Below are 15,061 nucleotides of genomic sequence, written 5' to 3'. Positions count from 1 at the left end.
ATCCACAGCACCTAGACCACCTTATTTGAAAGGATGCAGAAGTCAACATTAGAATTAAAATAATTTTATTTCAATGTACATGAACAGAAATAAAATATAATTTTTTAAACGTACTTACAGAGATATATTGCTGGGCTGGCCCAGTCACAAGTGCTCTCTACTACAAGGCAGCAAGACTGACTAGACCCACTTCACTGCTTTTTGGACCAACTGGATTCAAAGTACCACCTCAAAAGGGTCCTTCAGCACACAGCAAACTTTTTTTGTTGTTGTTGTTTTGAAACAAAAGGAAAACTCATCAACTCTTCACCTAGCCAGAAATTTTACATTGTATTTCAAGGAAGATCTACCTTGAAAATTCTGTCCATTACTGAAGAACAGTACACAGTATGCGGCGCTATATCTAAACTTAACGGATCAAGGTTTCTCCCAAATACTCTTCTCTATTCTACTCTCTTGTACAAACCATCTGCTATAAAATTCACACATTCAAAAACCACAGAATTATATAAACCCGCGAACAAGGCTCTTTTCAATATGCTTGTTGCTATGTGCTATTACCTGCTGTACCAGCTTTAACATGCAGCATACATAGATGGTAAAAGGGCATTTCTCTTGACCATCTATTTCAGAATTCACAGAAGTTATGACTGTTTTTACAACTTATAGTGCAATGTAGTTAAGTTATTCAATGTCATGATATGGCACCATAAGGTAAGCAATCATTTGTTAAAATGCACAATAACTTTACTAATAATTTTGTGGCCCTTTACTGATAATATAAGTAATAATAAATGTAAAAAGACAACTGGAAGAGGAACTGATAGGGAAAAATCTTTTTAAAAAGTGTCTGTCACCTCCTTTAATAAAGAAAATTAGAAAAAAACCTGGAACTGTCAGATTCAAGGAAAACAATAGGAAGTAGTTCTTCACACAACACAGTTAAACTGTGGACTCCTTGCCATATGAAATGGATGCTAGGATACTATGAGGATTTAAAGAGATTTTTCTTCCACTGTTTTAACCATCAAATGCTCTCAGATACAGAGTTCCCCAAGCCACAGATTGCTTAAAGTATCTTCTGGGGAAGCATTGCTGTCTGCTCACCCTGTTTTTACTCTTCTTTGTGCATCTGCTTTTGGCCACCGAGACTGGATGCTGGGCCAGAGGGACATTTGGCCTGACTTGGTACAGTTGTTTCTAACAGTTATTTTCTTACGTTTATGAAGTGTTTTGAAAAGTTCATCATTTGCCATGTTATTTAGTTAGAAGGTCTCAGATTTTTGGATTACAAATGACTTCCAAAGGAGGGGGGGAAAAAAAAAATTAAGCTTTTTTCTGCTATGACTCAGTTGTATAAAACTGTATAGAAAAATGAGCATTATGTGCAGATGTAATGAAAAGCAGTACGCTTTATAAAAAACATTCTTAGAAATGTACCAAGCATAAACAAAAGATGATTTACAAATACATTTAGCTGTTCTTCTAGTCATCATCAGAATCTGAATCGTACTTCTTTCCTCTGATGGTCTTTTTATCCAACTTCGTAAAGCTTGTTCCAAATTTCTTTTGACTTTGAAAAGGTGGGTCCATCAAGTTTCCACTGGAAGAAAAGAGTAAGACATGTTGATTAAAGCCATATTCATGCAGACAGTAAGTAGCATCTCTAATTACCTGTTTCTCAGAAAAACACTGTAAAAGAACACAGCCCCTACTCCCTAAAGCCACCTAAGTAGCATTGTGGTGTTGCTAGCATAGCACATCCTGGACAAAATGGCCTGGATAACCGTAGGTAAGACAGGAGTGTGAGTGTAAACAGCACCCATGAGGAGCTCTAGAGAAAAACCGTCCGAAAGAGCTTTTGCTGCAAACTGATCATGCTAAAGACAACCATCTGTCAGATTAAACAGTAACCAGGGCATTACAGAGATATTTTCAAAACAAAGGAGGAGCCAGAAGTACAAAAGAAGCTAAAATTTTGAAATAGGGACTTTGAAACAGAAACAGATGGGTCAAACCCGGGTCTTGCACTGCCAGAAGTCACCTTGTACTATCTGTGCTTAGGCCAGACAGAGCAGCTTTCCCATCGGACACTGCATTCCGGCTAGTGGACTATGGAGGGACTCATGCCTCATTGGGTATGTATGACCCTGTAGCGGCTTTCTCACAAGCGTGTGGGTCCACGGGATGTTGGGAACAGCAGGTGTTCAAAAAAAGCTGGAGCACCCACATCTCCTACAGCAGGGGTGCGCAAGGAGGGGAATCCCCTCCCCTTGCTCAGAAAAGGGTGTGCCTGCTTTCACTCGCATAACCTATGAGGTGTTTGCATCTAAGTGTCAGTGAGTGAGCAATCAGAACCTTCTAGAATTAGCTATAGAAGGGCATTTCAAAATATGTAGGTATTAAAATTTTGTAAATAACATTTTGCCAATATTGATCCTTAATGTACAGTTCACTGATTGCTAGTTAATTACATGTCAGTAATAAGTCAATACACGATCTGAATCCTGATTTTGGTCAAGCAATGTGACCTGAACAGTTTTCCCCCTAAATACAGTGTATGCTTTCACCATCTGCTACCCTACAGGCTGAAGGAAAAGAGCTGTTTCTAGGCTCTGAGAAGGACTATCTCCTTTTCAGGAACTTGAGAGAGCAGGACATTACATTCAGACCAGTGTGGAAATGCAACACTTGTACATAAATGGATGTCTCCTGGAATGGATCTCCTGGGCTGTGCAGATACTGTGGCTCACTTTGCAAAGACAGGGTAGCAAAGTAAGCATCTGATAAAATGAACAAAGAACGAAACAACTCCCCGGCTCCACAAGATGCTAAGAGCAGACTACACATTACTAGCAGAGTCAAGTAGGAAGTAAAATTATGCTGTAAGCCAATGTACTACCATTTAGCAAATTCAATGCAGCTTGGTACAACTCCACTGAAAGATTTCTCCCGTAAAAGGTTGTTGCTGTCTAGAATATATACCCATCCTGTCTTTGACTCCTCTGCGTATTTCCTTGTTGCTGAACTGGGAAGTAGGTATTACCACTTGTTTTGAATTATAAATTTTCATTTCAGTCATTTCATCTTAAGTTCAACAGCTACTAAACTAAACTGAACAATAGTTTTTTTGCATTTAAGATACAACAATACTTCTTGCCAAAATTTGGAAATTAGACATTGAAATAAATTCAGATAATAAAATTTAAAAAATAAAAGGCCAAAGACATTCAGAACAAAAGAGCAAAATTAACCTAAAAAGATAAAGATGACATTTCAGTCACACTGAAAAACAAAGCAGAAAGTTGCAGTAGATGATTCTCCCGTCAAGTTAGGCTACTGTGGTGACATTTATCTTCTACTGCCTTCTATCCTGTAGTCTTAAATGTGGGATTTATGATGATTACATTGTACTTCTACACAAAGAATTTATTTGCACTTCTGCAACTTATTTTCACCTTCTGTTCTGTTCACTGGAAAAAAAACCCACCATATTCATGTGTGTAATATGGACTAACATGCAGTTTAAGGATGACTTGCTGAGTTTTCTCTGAAGTGGATTAAAAATGCTCAAACTATTGCATTGCCACTATGACATCTAAGCATCTATAGTTGATTTAGAAAGGATTACACTAGATGCAGGACTCGGAGGCCATATCAAAGCAATGTAGCTCCTCTATACACCTCTCAGCAAGAACTCTGTTGATTTTCATGACTGCATAAAAAAGGGCAATATAATGCTCATTATAACATCTCAATACTTTGCCAGAGATACTCTCTTCTTTCCCTCAAAGTACACAGATTAAATAGGTCAATTAAACTCTTGTGTCTTAAGCATAAAACATATCAGCCAAAGTTACAAACTTTTACAGATTCTCCTGTCTGCAAGCATGTTCTCCTTGCACTGTACCTGAAAATAAAACAATCACAAAAAATTAATTACCTGTAATTAATTATGGCTGCACAGCCTAATCTCCATTCTAAGGTCTCTGTAGTGAAGTCATCAGTGTTACCGAGATCAGTAAAGCCCACAATATAATCTTGTGTTTTTCCATCTTTTAATAGTGCTAGAGTGGGAATTACTTTGATGCGCAGTCTCTCGCACAAGAAAGGAGATTTTTCAGCATTTAATTTCAAGAATTTTGTCTCAATATGCTTTTTGGCCAATACAGTCAAGTGTTTGTCCATTATTTGGCACCTGTGAAAAAAGCCCAAAATATATAAAGTGTTAGAATCAATAAGCTGAAGAATATGTATTTTAAAGAAAGTTTAAAAGGAACAGTAAAGGGCTAGTTCTGTCACGTTAATTCCTCAGATATGACCTTTGTAATTTAGAATTTAGTTTCAAGAGAAACTGTGTTTCAAAATAGAGTAATAACCTGGAGCACCTTTATTGCACAATTACACAATCCATTTCTCTCATTTCTTCCTAATTACTCCCAAGTGTACCTGAAAACCCCTCTCATTTCTTGATGCCTGCATTTATTGATGAAATTTCCCTCTGACTTCTATTCTTCCTGCTCTAGCTTCACTGCCTGTCAGCTGGAAAAATTTCTCTATAATGAACTTCACATCTTCAGAAAAGTACTCTCAACATGTTACAGCATTTTGGTTTTTTTTCAGTTACTACGTCTACAACTGAGATGCAGTAACTCGCTGTACAGGGCCAGGGGGAAGTGATTTGCATAGGCTGCTTCAGTAGTGCTATAGGCAAAAAATATTTCACTTTTCTGTTGCAATGGAATAGGAATGAGCATACAATTATTGTTTCGCAGCTAAGGGACAGTAACATGAACTGCTCAAAATACTTGTCAGATGGCAGAGATTTGTGGACTTGTCACTTGCAGTCTGGACCTTCTGGATTTTCGTCTTTAAGTAGTTTGGCTTAGCTGCACGAACTCTGTGATGTGACTGTCCTTTAACTCAAGAGGACAGCTGAGCAGATCAAAAAGATGGAGTGGGCAAGGATGAAAGCAACTTGATATTGTGGTTGCTAAACCTGACATACTAGCTTTAAGCTGGTTCTCAGCACAACATATTTTATAAAGCACTTTAGATAAAGTTCCTTCTCCTGTCTGACTCTACAGACTTTGGTGGTTCAAGAAACAAGAACCAAACAACCCAAACCTGTTCTAAGCTACTTTATCTGCAGAGAAAGTCTTTCAACTTCTTTGAGTAAAACCTAGGCAAATATGACCACTTCAGAGATTTGAGACTTAAACATTTAATCTAGAAAATGTAGGATGCAGATACCTCACTGCATAATCCAGCTTTGACCTCTTTCAATTTCTCACATTGAGGCTGTTTCTGTTTATATTCTATAAGCTAGAGAGAACCTAACACCTTGTGGGGGAAAAAAACCCCAACCAACCAACAAAAAACAGGACAAATTGTTCCTCCTTCAACAAACTACTCTACCTTGCAACTGCATTTTAACAGAAGACACTAAGACAGACTCACTGAGGAACCCAGAACTTCTGAAATTCTTCCAAGGCAGTGGGAGATCTTATTTTAGGTTCCTATTCTGAGTCAGGACATATTCTCAGATCTAGGTGTCTCACATCCTAAAAAAGTGACATAATCAAAGGCACAGGCACAAACAGAAAGGAGTTGCAATTGGTATCCACAGATCCTTTCAAAGTAAAAGGTTAAATTCTGAAGATACTTGGACAAGTCATTGTTTATGTTTTTATTTTTGTTTGCCAGAACTGTCCAGAACATCTCTGTCTGGAATAATCAAGGTGATCTTTTTGAAAAACTGCTCCTGTATGGTCACTATGTTTACAGACCTGGCTCCCTCAAACTAAATCAATAATGAAACACAGCACTCTCAAATATTGTCAGAGAAGGTATACATTTATATTCTAGTCAACTATATAACAGAATATTAATTGTTGTCAAATCATGTTCAGATTAACTAGACTGGAGAAAAAAATATTAAAAAAATCAAATGTCTTGAGAAGGGAGCAAGATTTGGAAAATGAAGGAATTTGAATACTTCTAAAAATGCCCATTTATTTATGGGATTTGAAAGAACAAAAGAACGTGTCTGTTTTTGTAGACATCTATAAACAAAAGGTTTCTTCAGCATAGCTTATTTACTCTACCTGAACGTTGTATCTCTATAGAAATGGCAAACCACGTTTTTACTTTCTTTGACTTCTTGGAAAAAGTCTCTCTCACTTGGGATTTCTCTGTATTCTCCATGTCCTTTTGAAAGCCACTCCTTTTGGGAAACATAAAAGGAAATAATTAGTATGGAGTTTGTTAGTCCTACACCTCTCATGCAAGCTCTACAGCTTTTAAGAAAAATAAAAGGAGGCCTGCAGTGGGAACCCGTTTCATGCAGTAATAGAAGGAGAAACAAATTACTTTCCCCCTTTAGTTCTGTTTTGAAAATATGCAAATGTCACTAGGCTAGACAATACTTTTGGGTTGCCCCTTTCTCAACAACAGATAGGTGTTTGAGCAGTAAGGCTACGTTACTTACTTGGAAATACAAATCTTGTACAGAGCCCCACAGATTTCTGCGGTGCAGCCTCTCAGTAACACTAGACTTGTTCAAAGAGAACGCCAATGACAGAAAACTCTCAGCATTTGAAAGCTGCTAATTGACAGCTTGGGTTACTCTCTTTAAAATGTTTCTGTACTCTCAGAGAACTCTTGTCTAAAACTGATTCAAGTCATTATATGTATTAAAATAGATTTCTTATAGTTTTTCCCTCTATGAAAAAAAATCAGGGAGAAAAAAGTCTACTAACTCACCTCCAACAGATGATGTTTATCTACAAAATACACACTGGAAGTATCTTAGTGTGAGCCAGGCTTCCAGAAAACCATTCAGAAAACACAGCCATAAAAATGTATGGAGAAACAGAATTTCGCAAGCTAAAATTTACAGGCAACTTCCAAAGCTGCCTGACTAAGTGTGCAAATACAGTTTAGAAAAAGCAACTCTTCTAGATTTTCAAATGCACTTAAAAAAAAAGCCCAGCTTCTACAATACTGAAAGTGAACTGTAGTGTATTAAAACAAGTACAGACTAAGCTAAATGATTAGAAGTAGTGCAGTATGGTAGAACTTGACAAAAAACCCCTCTAGTTTCTGGGGCAGGGGGAAATTTAGATAAATCACTGTTCTTGAGGTTGCAGTTTTGTCTCAGCAGAGTGAAAAAAGAAAAAAGAGTTTCCAAGCAAACCAAAAATATCCCGTAAGCTAAATTAGGATGGAACAAAGAACTTCCTGAACATTGTACATATTAAAAATGCATACAAGTATGAGCACATGAAGAAGTCATCGTGATGCAAATCAAGAACTGACTTATCCTTCAACAGTGGGTATGCATTAATTCCCCTCTACACAATCCTATTCCAGAATAGTGTGGCAGCGTACTCCTTTTACTGAGCAGCATTCTACTTCAAACTTGCATTGAAAATGCATGAGAACAGTGACTTAAGATCAACCAACACTAAAAAGTTTTTGCATGAGAACTATCACATGTTCACATCCAAGTAAATCCAAGTGTTATGACTCCTGAAAAAAGAAAACACTAGAATCAAATATAAACTGAACTTTTGAAAACAAGGAAATAGTGTGCCACTTTCTACTTCTCTGTTTAGAGAATCAAAGCCGCTAACACTGCCTGTTCTCCAGCATCCCAACCATGCCATGACATTTTACTGCATTCCTGTTTCAAAGCATGGCATTAGCTTTTATGGGTTCCACCACAGCCACAGCATCTCCTTTCAACCCAGTCACCTCCCCGCAACCCAGTCTATTTCTTCATTTAGGTTTGCTTAGATGGAGTAAGCCAAGAAACCTATGGCTTCCCTACTTACAATTCAGGTCTCACACCATATGTTACCAAAATTTTGATGAGAACTATGTTCAAAGAGACTTTTTGGGGAGCATAAAGACCACAATTTAGCATGAGGTATCAGGGACCAAAACAGAATTTCTTTCCTGCAAGAATAAATGAGCAGTCATACAAAGACAACATTTCATTGAGTTAAAAAGGAGTGAGACAAATGATTCCACCCCAGGAACAAGGAAAGATCCTGTATTATTCTTCTGCAACATACCTTAAGCGAACAGCACACATCACTTACACGCCATAAGCAAAAGTGTCCAGAATTCAGAAGCTTAAGGAGCCTGAAGGCTCATGATTAGGTTGCCTACAAGGCTTATGCTTCCAGATAGCAATGTTCAGTGAACACAGACACACTCAAATCTTTGTACGAGACTCTTTATCCTATCCTTATTGTAAATAATCACAGAGGTTGTTCTCTCCTCCTGTTAAAAAACACAAAGCATGCACACACAGACAGACACTCACTCATTTTAAATTATCCAGGAAAGTGAGTACAGAACGGTGAGGAAGAAGAAGAAAAAAAAACCCCAAACAACCCCAAAACATTTAGTTCACATATACAATTTCCCTAGGACTTCCAAAAAGTCTGTTACACTGTACACATCAAAAATCTATATTACTACAGAAATTACTTGTTTCTGCTGCTGGGCCTTTTTTAGTGCCTCAAGCCTCCTTTGTTTAAGGCATTCCAATTCATCTTCATCCATTTGATCCAACTTCTGCATTTCAGCATCCAGATGTTCTTCCACAACCTTGGCAGTCTGAAGTATTTCATTCTCCAGAACTTTTTGAAGTATTTCAACAGAGCTATCAGCAGCCATCTTAACTAGAAAGTGATCTCTTCAGAGCTGTGGAAATAGTGACACACGGAACTAATGTTTATACCAACACTTGATTAAAAGCCTGACCTTTCTTACTTGCAGTTCACGCTGTAGAAAAACAAAATGCTACGCTCTTTGAAGATAACAGTAGATAGTTCTTTTCTATATTGCAACCCCCTTTGGAGAATGCTTCTACAACGAACACAGTCGGTAACAAAGATACCAGTCAAGTCCTATTCTCGAAATCCCAAAGGCAGCTGCTGAAAGTGCACAGGAACCTCAAATTACTTGCCAATATAAAGCAGGAAATTTCACCAGTTCCAAAGGAACACTCATCCTGAGCCAGAGCCATGTACCTTTAATAAACATTCTGAAACTAGAAGATGCAATTGGAAAGCTCCATGCTGCTGGGAGGAGGTGCAAGATGTCTCAGATTAAGTCTAAGCTACTAAGTCAAAGTTTCCGCCAATAGTTTAAATGCAATTACTTTAAGTACTGGATGCATATTAATGCATATTAATGTATTTAAATCTCAATTAACATTCCTCTCTCCTCAGCTAACAGACAGACAAGGTACTCAACAGCAAATGCTTTAGGCCAATACGCTGCTTCAATTAGTACAAGAAAACTGCCATTGCAAACACCACCCTATGGCAGCCAGCGAAAGGATTTAAAAAGCCCCAACAACCACTACCTAATTGCTACGTGAAGAAACACAGCTAAAATAATTTTCTGTAAAGTTCTCCCTGCCCAAACACTTCAAAAGGCGCAAAATACTAAGACTGGGGTGCATGAAGAGCTGGGGCAACATAACTGATTGTTCTCCTCAATAAACTTAAACTACAAAAAACTATCACTGTAATGAGTGACAGTTTTGAAACAAGGACAGTGCACAGTCACCCTCATCAGATTCTCAACCTGCAGGCCACGGATGTGATGTGCTGAATTTGGGTTCCAGAGTACTCCTGGCTGTATTTCAAGATAGCCAAACTACCAGTGCCATTGGCTGTGCAAACACCTTGCATGCAGAGGCAAGAAAGCGTTTTAAGTAGCAATGGGCAAAGTACCAGCATCACTGCAGCGCTCCAAGAGTAACGCAACATCAGCAGTGCTAAGCCTGCTGCCACACTCCACACGTGACAGCCACGCTTGCTCTGACCTGCAGCACCTTCAGTCCCTCTCCCCAAAGCTGGTAACTACAAAGCCTCTCCGCTAGTGTTTCCTATCGCCCTTTCTTGTGTTTCCAGAGGAAACAGAAACTTGGCTAACGCAGATCACAGGCCACTAGGTCTTCAGGAGAGGGAGGGAACTCTGCTCAGCCGGGCCAAAAGGAGGCTTGTCTTCCAAGCAAACAGGAAGGAAAACGGAACACCACCCCCAGCCACTCTCCGCTACAGCCCGAGGCCCCAGAAGGCTCCCGGCTCCCCAGGCCGCGGAAGCCCGGGTGCCAACAAGCGTTTCCTACGCAGCGGGGAGGCCTGCGCTCAAGGCCCCGCTCCCCGGGGGACTCGGCACCGCTGACAGGGCCGCGGCCCTGCCCGCTCCCCCAGGGAGGAGGCGCTGGGGGGCCCGGCTGACGCCACCCACCGCAGACCGCCCGCCGCGGGGCCGAGGGGCGCCGCGCCGGCTGCGGGGCGAGGTGGGGGCCGGCACACGGCGGGGGGCATCGCGCAGGCGCCGCCGCGCCCCCGTGGGACCGTTACAGACAACGGTAGCCCACCGGTCCACCCACCCAGCTCCTGACGAGCTCTCCCGGGAAAGCCTCCCCCAATCACGGTGCCGGCCGGGCCACCCCCCGCCTCAAGCAACCGAAGCCCCGACACTCACAACACCACCGCCTCCTCCTCCACCGCCGCCGCCGCCGCTCCCCTCCCCGCCCCTCCCCTCTCGCCTCACACGCCGGCCGCGCCCCACCGACGTCTCGCGAGAGCCGGGGAGGGGCGGGGCCGGCTGCCGCGCGCGCGCACGCCGCGCTCCCCGACGCGTTCATTGGCCGGGGCGGCGGGCGCGTCCCCGCGGCGGTCGGCGCCCAGAGCGCATGCGCCCAGCCGGGGTGGGTGTTGCACCGGCAGGCAGCAGCCTCCCGCCGTGCTGCTCTGGGCGGGGCTTGGCCGCCCGGGGGGCGTGTCCTGCCCCGCCCCTTGCCCACCTCAGTGTGCGGCCGCTGAGGGGAGGGTGCGCGGCGGCGGCGGCGGTAACGGCGGGTGAGGCTGCCGGCGGGAGCTCGGGGGGAGGCCCGGCGCCTTTCTGGGGGCCTCCTTCTCGGGGTTGTGCGTATGAGGCCGAGGCCGAGCCCCCGCAGGGAGTCTGGGCGAGGCAGGGTCGGGCCCCTCGAGCGATGCCGTGAGGTAAGGGCGGCCCGCGCGGCGCCTCGGCGAGGGCAGGCGGGGCTGGCGGCTGGCGGGTGGGCAGGCGGTGAGGCTCGGCCGGCCCGCTCCGCTCCGGCAGTCTCGGTGAGAAGACGGCTGTGTTAGAGCAGCTGGGGCTTGTCGTCTCTTTGCTCTTCTTGCAAGTGCGCTAGAAGATCCACAGATTGAAATAATGGGATATTAAAGTGTGTTTTCAAAAAACCAAGTGTTCTGCTTTCTTGTTTCCTGGAAACCTGACTCCCCGGTACTGAAGCATGCTGATGAGGAAGGTGGGGAGGGAAGATAACTCTTGGCCTCATCTGCAGTCCGCTGGGAGGCTGGGTGGAAGAGGCTGATAAGGAATTGTAGCTGTGTAAAGGCAGAAGTAGGAACTAAGGGTTTTAGGGAGTGAAGCAAGATGGAGGTGGTGATCCTGAGACTGAAAGGTGAAGAGAACCGTGATGCTTGCTCTGTCCGCTGAAGGAATTACTGTAACGGGGTGATGACAACAACAGAAAATGTGCAGCTCTCAAAGCACGTTAAATGGTCTGATGTCTGTGAATGCTGTTTTTCCTGCTCCATCCTGCTTTGCTCTTGAGAAACGCGGCCAGGAGGGAGACTGGGTTGCACCCGAGAGCTCCTCTGCCATAACACGCAGTGTTTGCTGTCTGACGTCCGTGCCATGTTTCTGTGAGCGTCGGCCGCCTTCTGCCCCACAGCAGCAGTGTCCAGGCTCTCCTGTGAGAGAGCGCAGCAGCGGTTTGGCCCTCGTGGTGCAAGGCCTCTTGGACGGGAAAGGGAGGAAAAGCTTTGTATGCTGAGGAAATCTGCCGAGGAGGGAAGGACATGCCATACTTTTAATGTTGCTGACTCCCTGCAGGGGCACCTCGTTTGATGGTTGCCTCTGAGCTGTAAACCCAACCCTGCCGCCTCGGACCCCCCATTTTGGCGGGAGGGCACTCGCCACGGGCTCAAGGTGCTGGACTTTTGTTGTTTGCACTTCACCTCCCGTGTCCTACGGGGTGCTGGGGATAAAGGACCGGCAGAGCCTGGCTGGGGGAGCACAGCTTGTGTGCACGGAGCAGGAAGAGCGAGGCAACTGGGCAGTGACCGATGATGTGCCCCGTGCCTTGATGACTGCCTGGTCGCTGTGCTGCCATGATGCACCCTAAAAGCTTTCCCTTTATCCTCTCCGTTCTCCCACTTTGACCTAGCTGTCCCGTTTACCTCCAGACAAAAGCTTTCCAAAGGTGTTCATTTTGGGTATCGGGTCGGTTTTTGTGGCCAAACGGGCTACGATCCTGACAGGAGTTCTGGGCCTCTGTGCTGCCCTCTGGGGAGGCAGGAGGACTGGAGGGAAGTGACAGATTTGGGGCGTCACTTAGACGTTTTCCAGGGCTGCCTGAGGGCCAAACGGGTGGAAGCAAAGCCGATTTCAAGAAGCCGGTGTCTGCAATCCCCGAGAGCAGCCGTGTCCCTGGCGGGGGGGCCCGCCGGCGCCGCCCGGCCCTTCCCCTCCCCCTCCCGCTCCGGGCCTGGGCCCAAGCACCGCCGCCTGCTCCCCCCCCCCCCTCCGGCCGACAGGGGGCGCCAGCGCGGGGGAAGCGCCGCTCGTTCGGCGTCGCGGCCGCCTCTCGTGGCTGTGGCCGGCGCGGGGCGGGGCCGGGCGGGGGCGCGTGCGCGGCGCGCGGCGGGGCGGGCAGTGTGTGTGTGTGCGCGGGGCGGGGGGGAGGAGGAGGAGGAGGAGGAGGAGGAGGCGGCTTCTTTTACCATATGCACGGGGCTGCGCGCGGGCGGGCGGCCGGGCAGCGCTGAGGCGAGGGACGAGCGCCGGGGCCGCCGCCATGGGCAAGAAGCAGAAGAACAAGAGCGAGGACAGGTAGGGCGGCAACGACCTCGCTCCCCCTTCTCCTCGGTCCACCTCCTCATCCCCATCCCGGGCCGCTGACAGTCAGCGGCGAGCGCCGGTGCCGCGGCGCTGAGTCAGGCCCTGCCGCGGCTCCGCGGCCTCGTCGGAGGCGGCGGCGGGGCGGGCCCGGCCCGGTAGGCCCGGGTCGGTAGGCCCTTGGTCCGGCGGCCCTTGGCCGGGCGGCCTCGGAGCGGAAGAGGCCTGCTCGCGTCCCTCGCCCGGGAGAGCGGCACCGGCCGGGCGTGCGGGCCCGACCGGCGCCGGAGGCCCGAGGAAACGGCGGCGGCGGCGGGTGGGTGTCCCGCGGGCGGCGGTGCGGAAGGGGAGGCTGGCGGCCGCGCAGGAGAAACTTGGCCCTCGGCGCGGGAGCCGCTGCGTTGCCGGCGCCGTCTCAGCGCTCCCTCCGAAAGGAGATTCCTTCAGCCTGAGCCTCGCCCGGCTCCTGGGGCAGCTTGTCCGGGAGCCGGCAGGGACGGAGGGCCGCTGGTTGCGAGCGCGGATCTCGGTTGTCAGCCCAAAACAGCTGCCTGGTTCAGTTGCAGTGCCTGAAGTGTGTGTGTTCCGTTGGTTTGTTTTGTTGGTTTTTTTCATTTAATTTTATCTTTTTTTTTTTTTTTAAATGGGAGACAGCACTGTAGATCACGCTATAACTTAGTGATTTCTGTATGTTTAATAAACGCAGGTATTGTAGTGGCTGGAGGGTAAGAGGATCACTTCTACAGTTATGTGCGTATCTTCTTGCATACTGCCCCATCTGTGAACTTTTTTTGTGCGTAAGAGATTCTTATAATGGCAGCTATATTAACCATATGGAACACCGAATAACATATATATGCTAGCAGCAGAAAAGATGTTGTTCTTTGACACTATAAAGCAGTAAATACAAAGATGCAGTCAATTTGGAGAATGTTTTTAGTTGTTAATACTGACAAGGAGTTAAATGAAAACTGACATCTTAAAATCTGTATGAACTGGAAACTACAACTTTTTTTCCTGACCTAGACAGCTCATTTTGTATATCCTTTTTGAGTCGTTAAGTGTTTCTCTTATGAAAGTACTCCCTATGGTGGCTATTTCACAAACTACTGTTTCCTCTCTGACATTTCTTATAGCTACATGTGCATTGCATTAAGATATTGATGTTAGTGACTTAAAATTGTTACCCTTAACCAGGTTAGGGTGTAAACTGTTATAGTTTCTCTAGTCTTTTCTGAGTAATGAGTATTTTGCTAGCAAGGTATTTTGCTTGTCTGACTATTTTTCCTCACACCTTTTGCTGTACCAGGTATGCTGCTTTGTAGTGTCTGTTGTTAATCAGCTTGTTTCTCCGGCTGTGTTTCACAGGTGTACCCTGGGAGCAGCTCTGGTGAGGAGATGAGTCAAGTGCGATATCAGAAAGAGGAGGGAAGGGTTGGATCTTTGTACTCTAAAGGGAAAAAAGGCCTACTGCTCATCTTTCTACCTGGTGTGGTAGATGCCAGAATCATGTAGAAGCCTTTGGGTACTGAAGCATTGCTGCTCGGGGCTCTTCCAGTGACAGTGGCTGGTGTGCAGGGGACGCTTTGAGAGTCCTGATGCCTGATGGATACCTTGTTCTCTTTGTGTGTAGCCGCATGTATTTCTTTGTGTCAGTAAATTACTGAACATGAGCTTTTCTTGGGTGCTATGCACAAAATCTCATTTATGTCTAAAACATGGAAGCGTAACTTAAGAGAGGCCAAGAATTTATTGTTAGAGTAATTGAAATCCTAAAAGCCTAGTGATTACTAATTCAGATCCAATTGTTAAAAAAAAAAAGAAAGAACAATAACGCAGTTAAAGTAGTTGCACTCACCGTCTTACTGCTGCTCCGAGTCCTGAGGTCAGTGGTTTCATCCTGGTGGTGGTGAGCTGTTAGGGTGAGTTGTCAGCGTCGGGTGTCCTTCACAAGTAGCAATATGATCGTTCGTGTTGATGGCTTCATTTTCCTCACTCTGGGATCCACTTGAGATCATTTTTATATGCTTGCTAACGTGCTTGTATGCCTTTGCTCTTCATTGGTTTGCAGCTCCATGTTACATCCAAATATGTAAAAGGCACTATATCGTAGATACTATTTCTTCCTTGTTTGTTA

At 45.4% G+C, this 15,061-nt stretch overlaps 2 protein-coding genes across 5 annotated transcripts in view; one reads left to right on the top strand and one right to left on the bottom strand.

Annotated features, from left to right (window-relative positions):
* Positions 1 to 48: 48 nt before the first annotated feature.
* TXNDC9 (thioredoxin domain containing 9) lies at positions 49 to 10,858 on the bottom strand. Of its 4 annotated transcripts, none has more exons than XM_049834600.1 (5): positions 10,841 to 10,858; positions 8,503 to 8,718; positions 6,108 to 6,226; positions 3,944 to 4,198; positions 49 to 1,603 (listed from the first exon to the last, which is right to left on the bottom strand). In XM_049834600.1, the coding sequence occupies exons 2-5, from the start codon at positions 8,689 to 8,691 to the stop codon at positions 1,486 to 1,488; spliced, it is 681 nt and encodes a 226-aa protein (XP_049690557.1). In that variant the 5' UTR covers positions 8,692 to 8,718; positions 10,841 to 10,858; the 3' UTR covers positions 49 to 1,485. The 4 variants fall into 4 exon arrangements, with proteins under 4 accessions (XP_049690557.1, XP_049690556.1, XP_049690553.1 ...); XM_049834599.1 differs by lacking the exon at positions 10,841 to 10,858 and adding an exon at positions 10,519 to 10,538; XM_049834596.1 differs by lacking the exon at positions 10,841 to 10,858 and adding an exon at positions 10,491 to 10,528.
* Positions 10,859 to 12,779: 1,921 nt separating this feature from the next.
* The window catches only part of EIF5B (eukaryotic translation initiation factor 5B), a 37,598-nt gene continuing 35,316 nt past the window's right edge, over positions 12,780 to 15,061 (top strand). The window contains exon 1 of the mRNA XM_049834595.1: positions 12,780 to 12,918. Within this exon, the coding sequence (XP_049690552.1) occupies positions 12,884 to 12,918 (35 nt within the window). The 5' untranslated portion in view covers positions 12,780 to 12,883. The remainder of the gene's footprint in view (positions 12,919 to 15,061) is intronic.

The sequence above is a fragment of the Accipiter gentilis genome, chromosome 31, assembly GCF_929443795.1.
Source record: "Accipiter gentilis chromosome 31, bAccGen1.1, whole genome shotgun sequence".
Lineage (NCBI taxonomy): Eukaryota > Metazoa > Chordata > Aves > Accipitriformes > Accipitridae > Astur > Astur gentilis.
The sequence above is the reverse complement of the archived record's forward strand: the minus strand, read 5'-3'. Positions and strand labels throughout refer to the sequence as shown.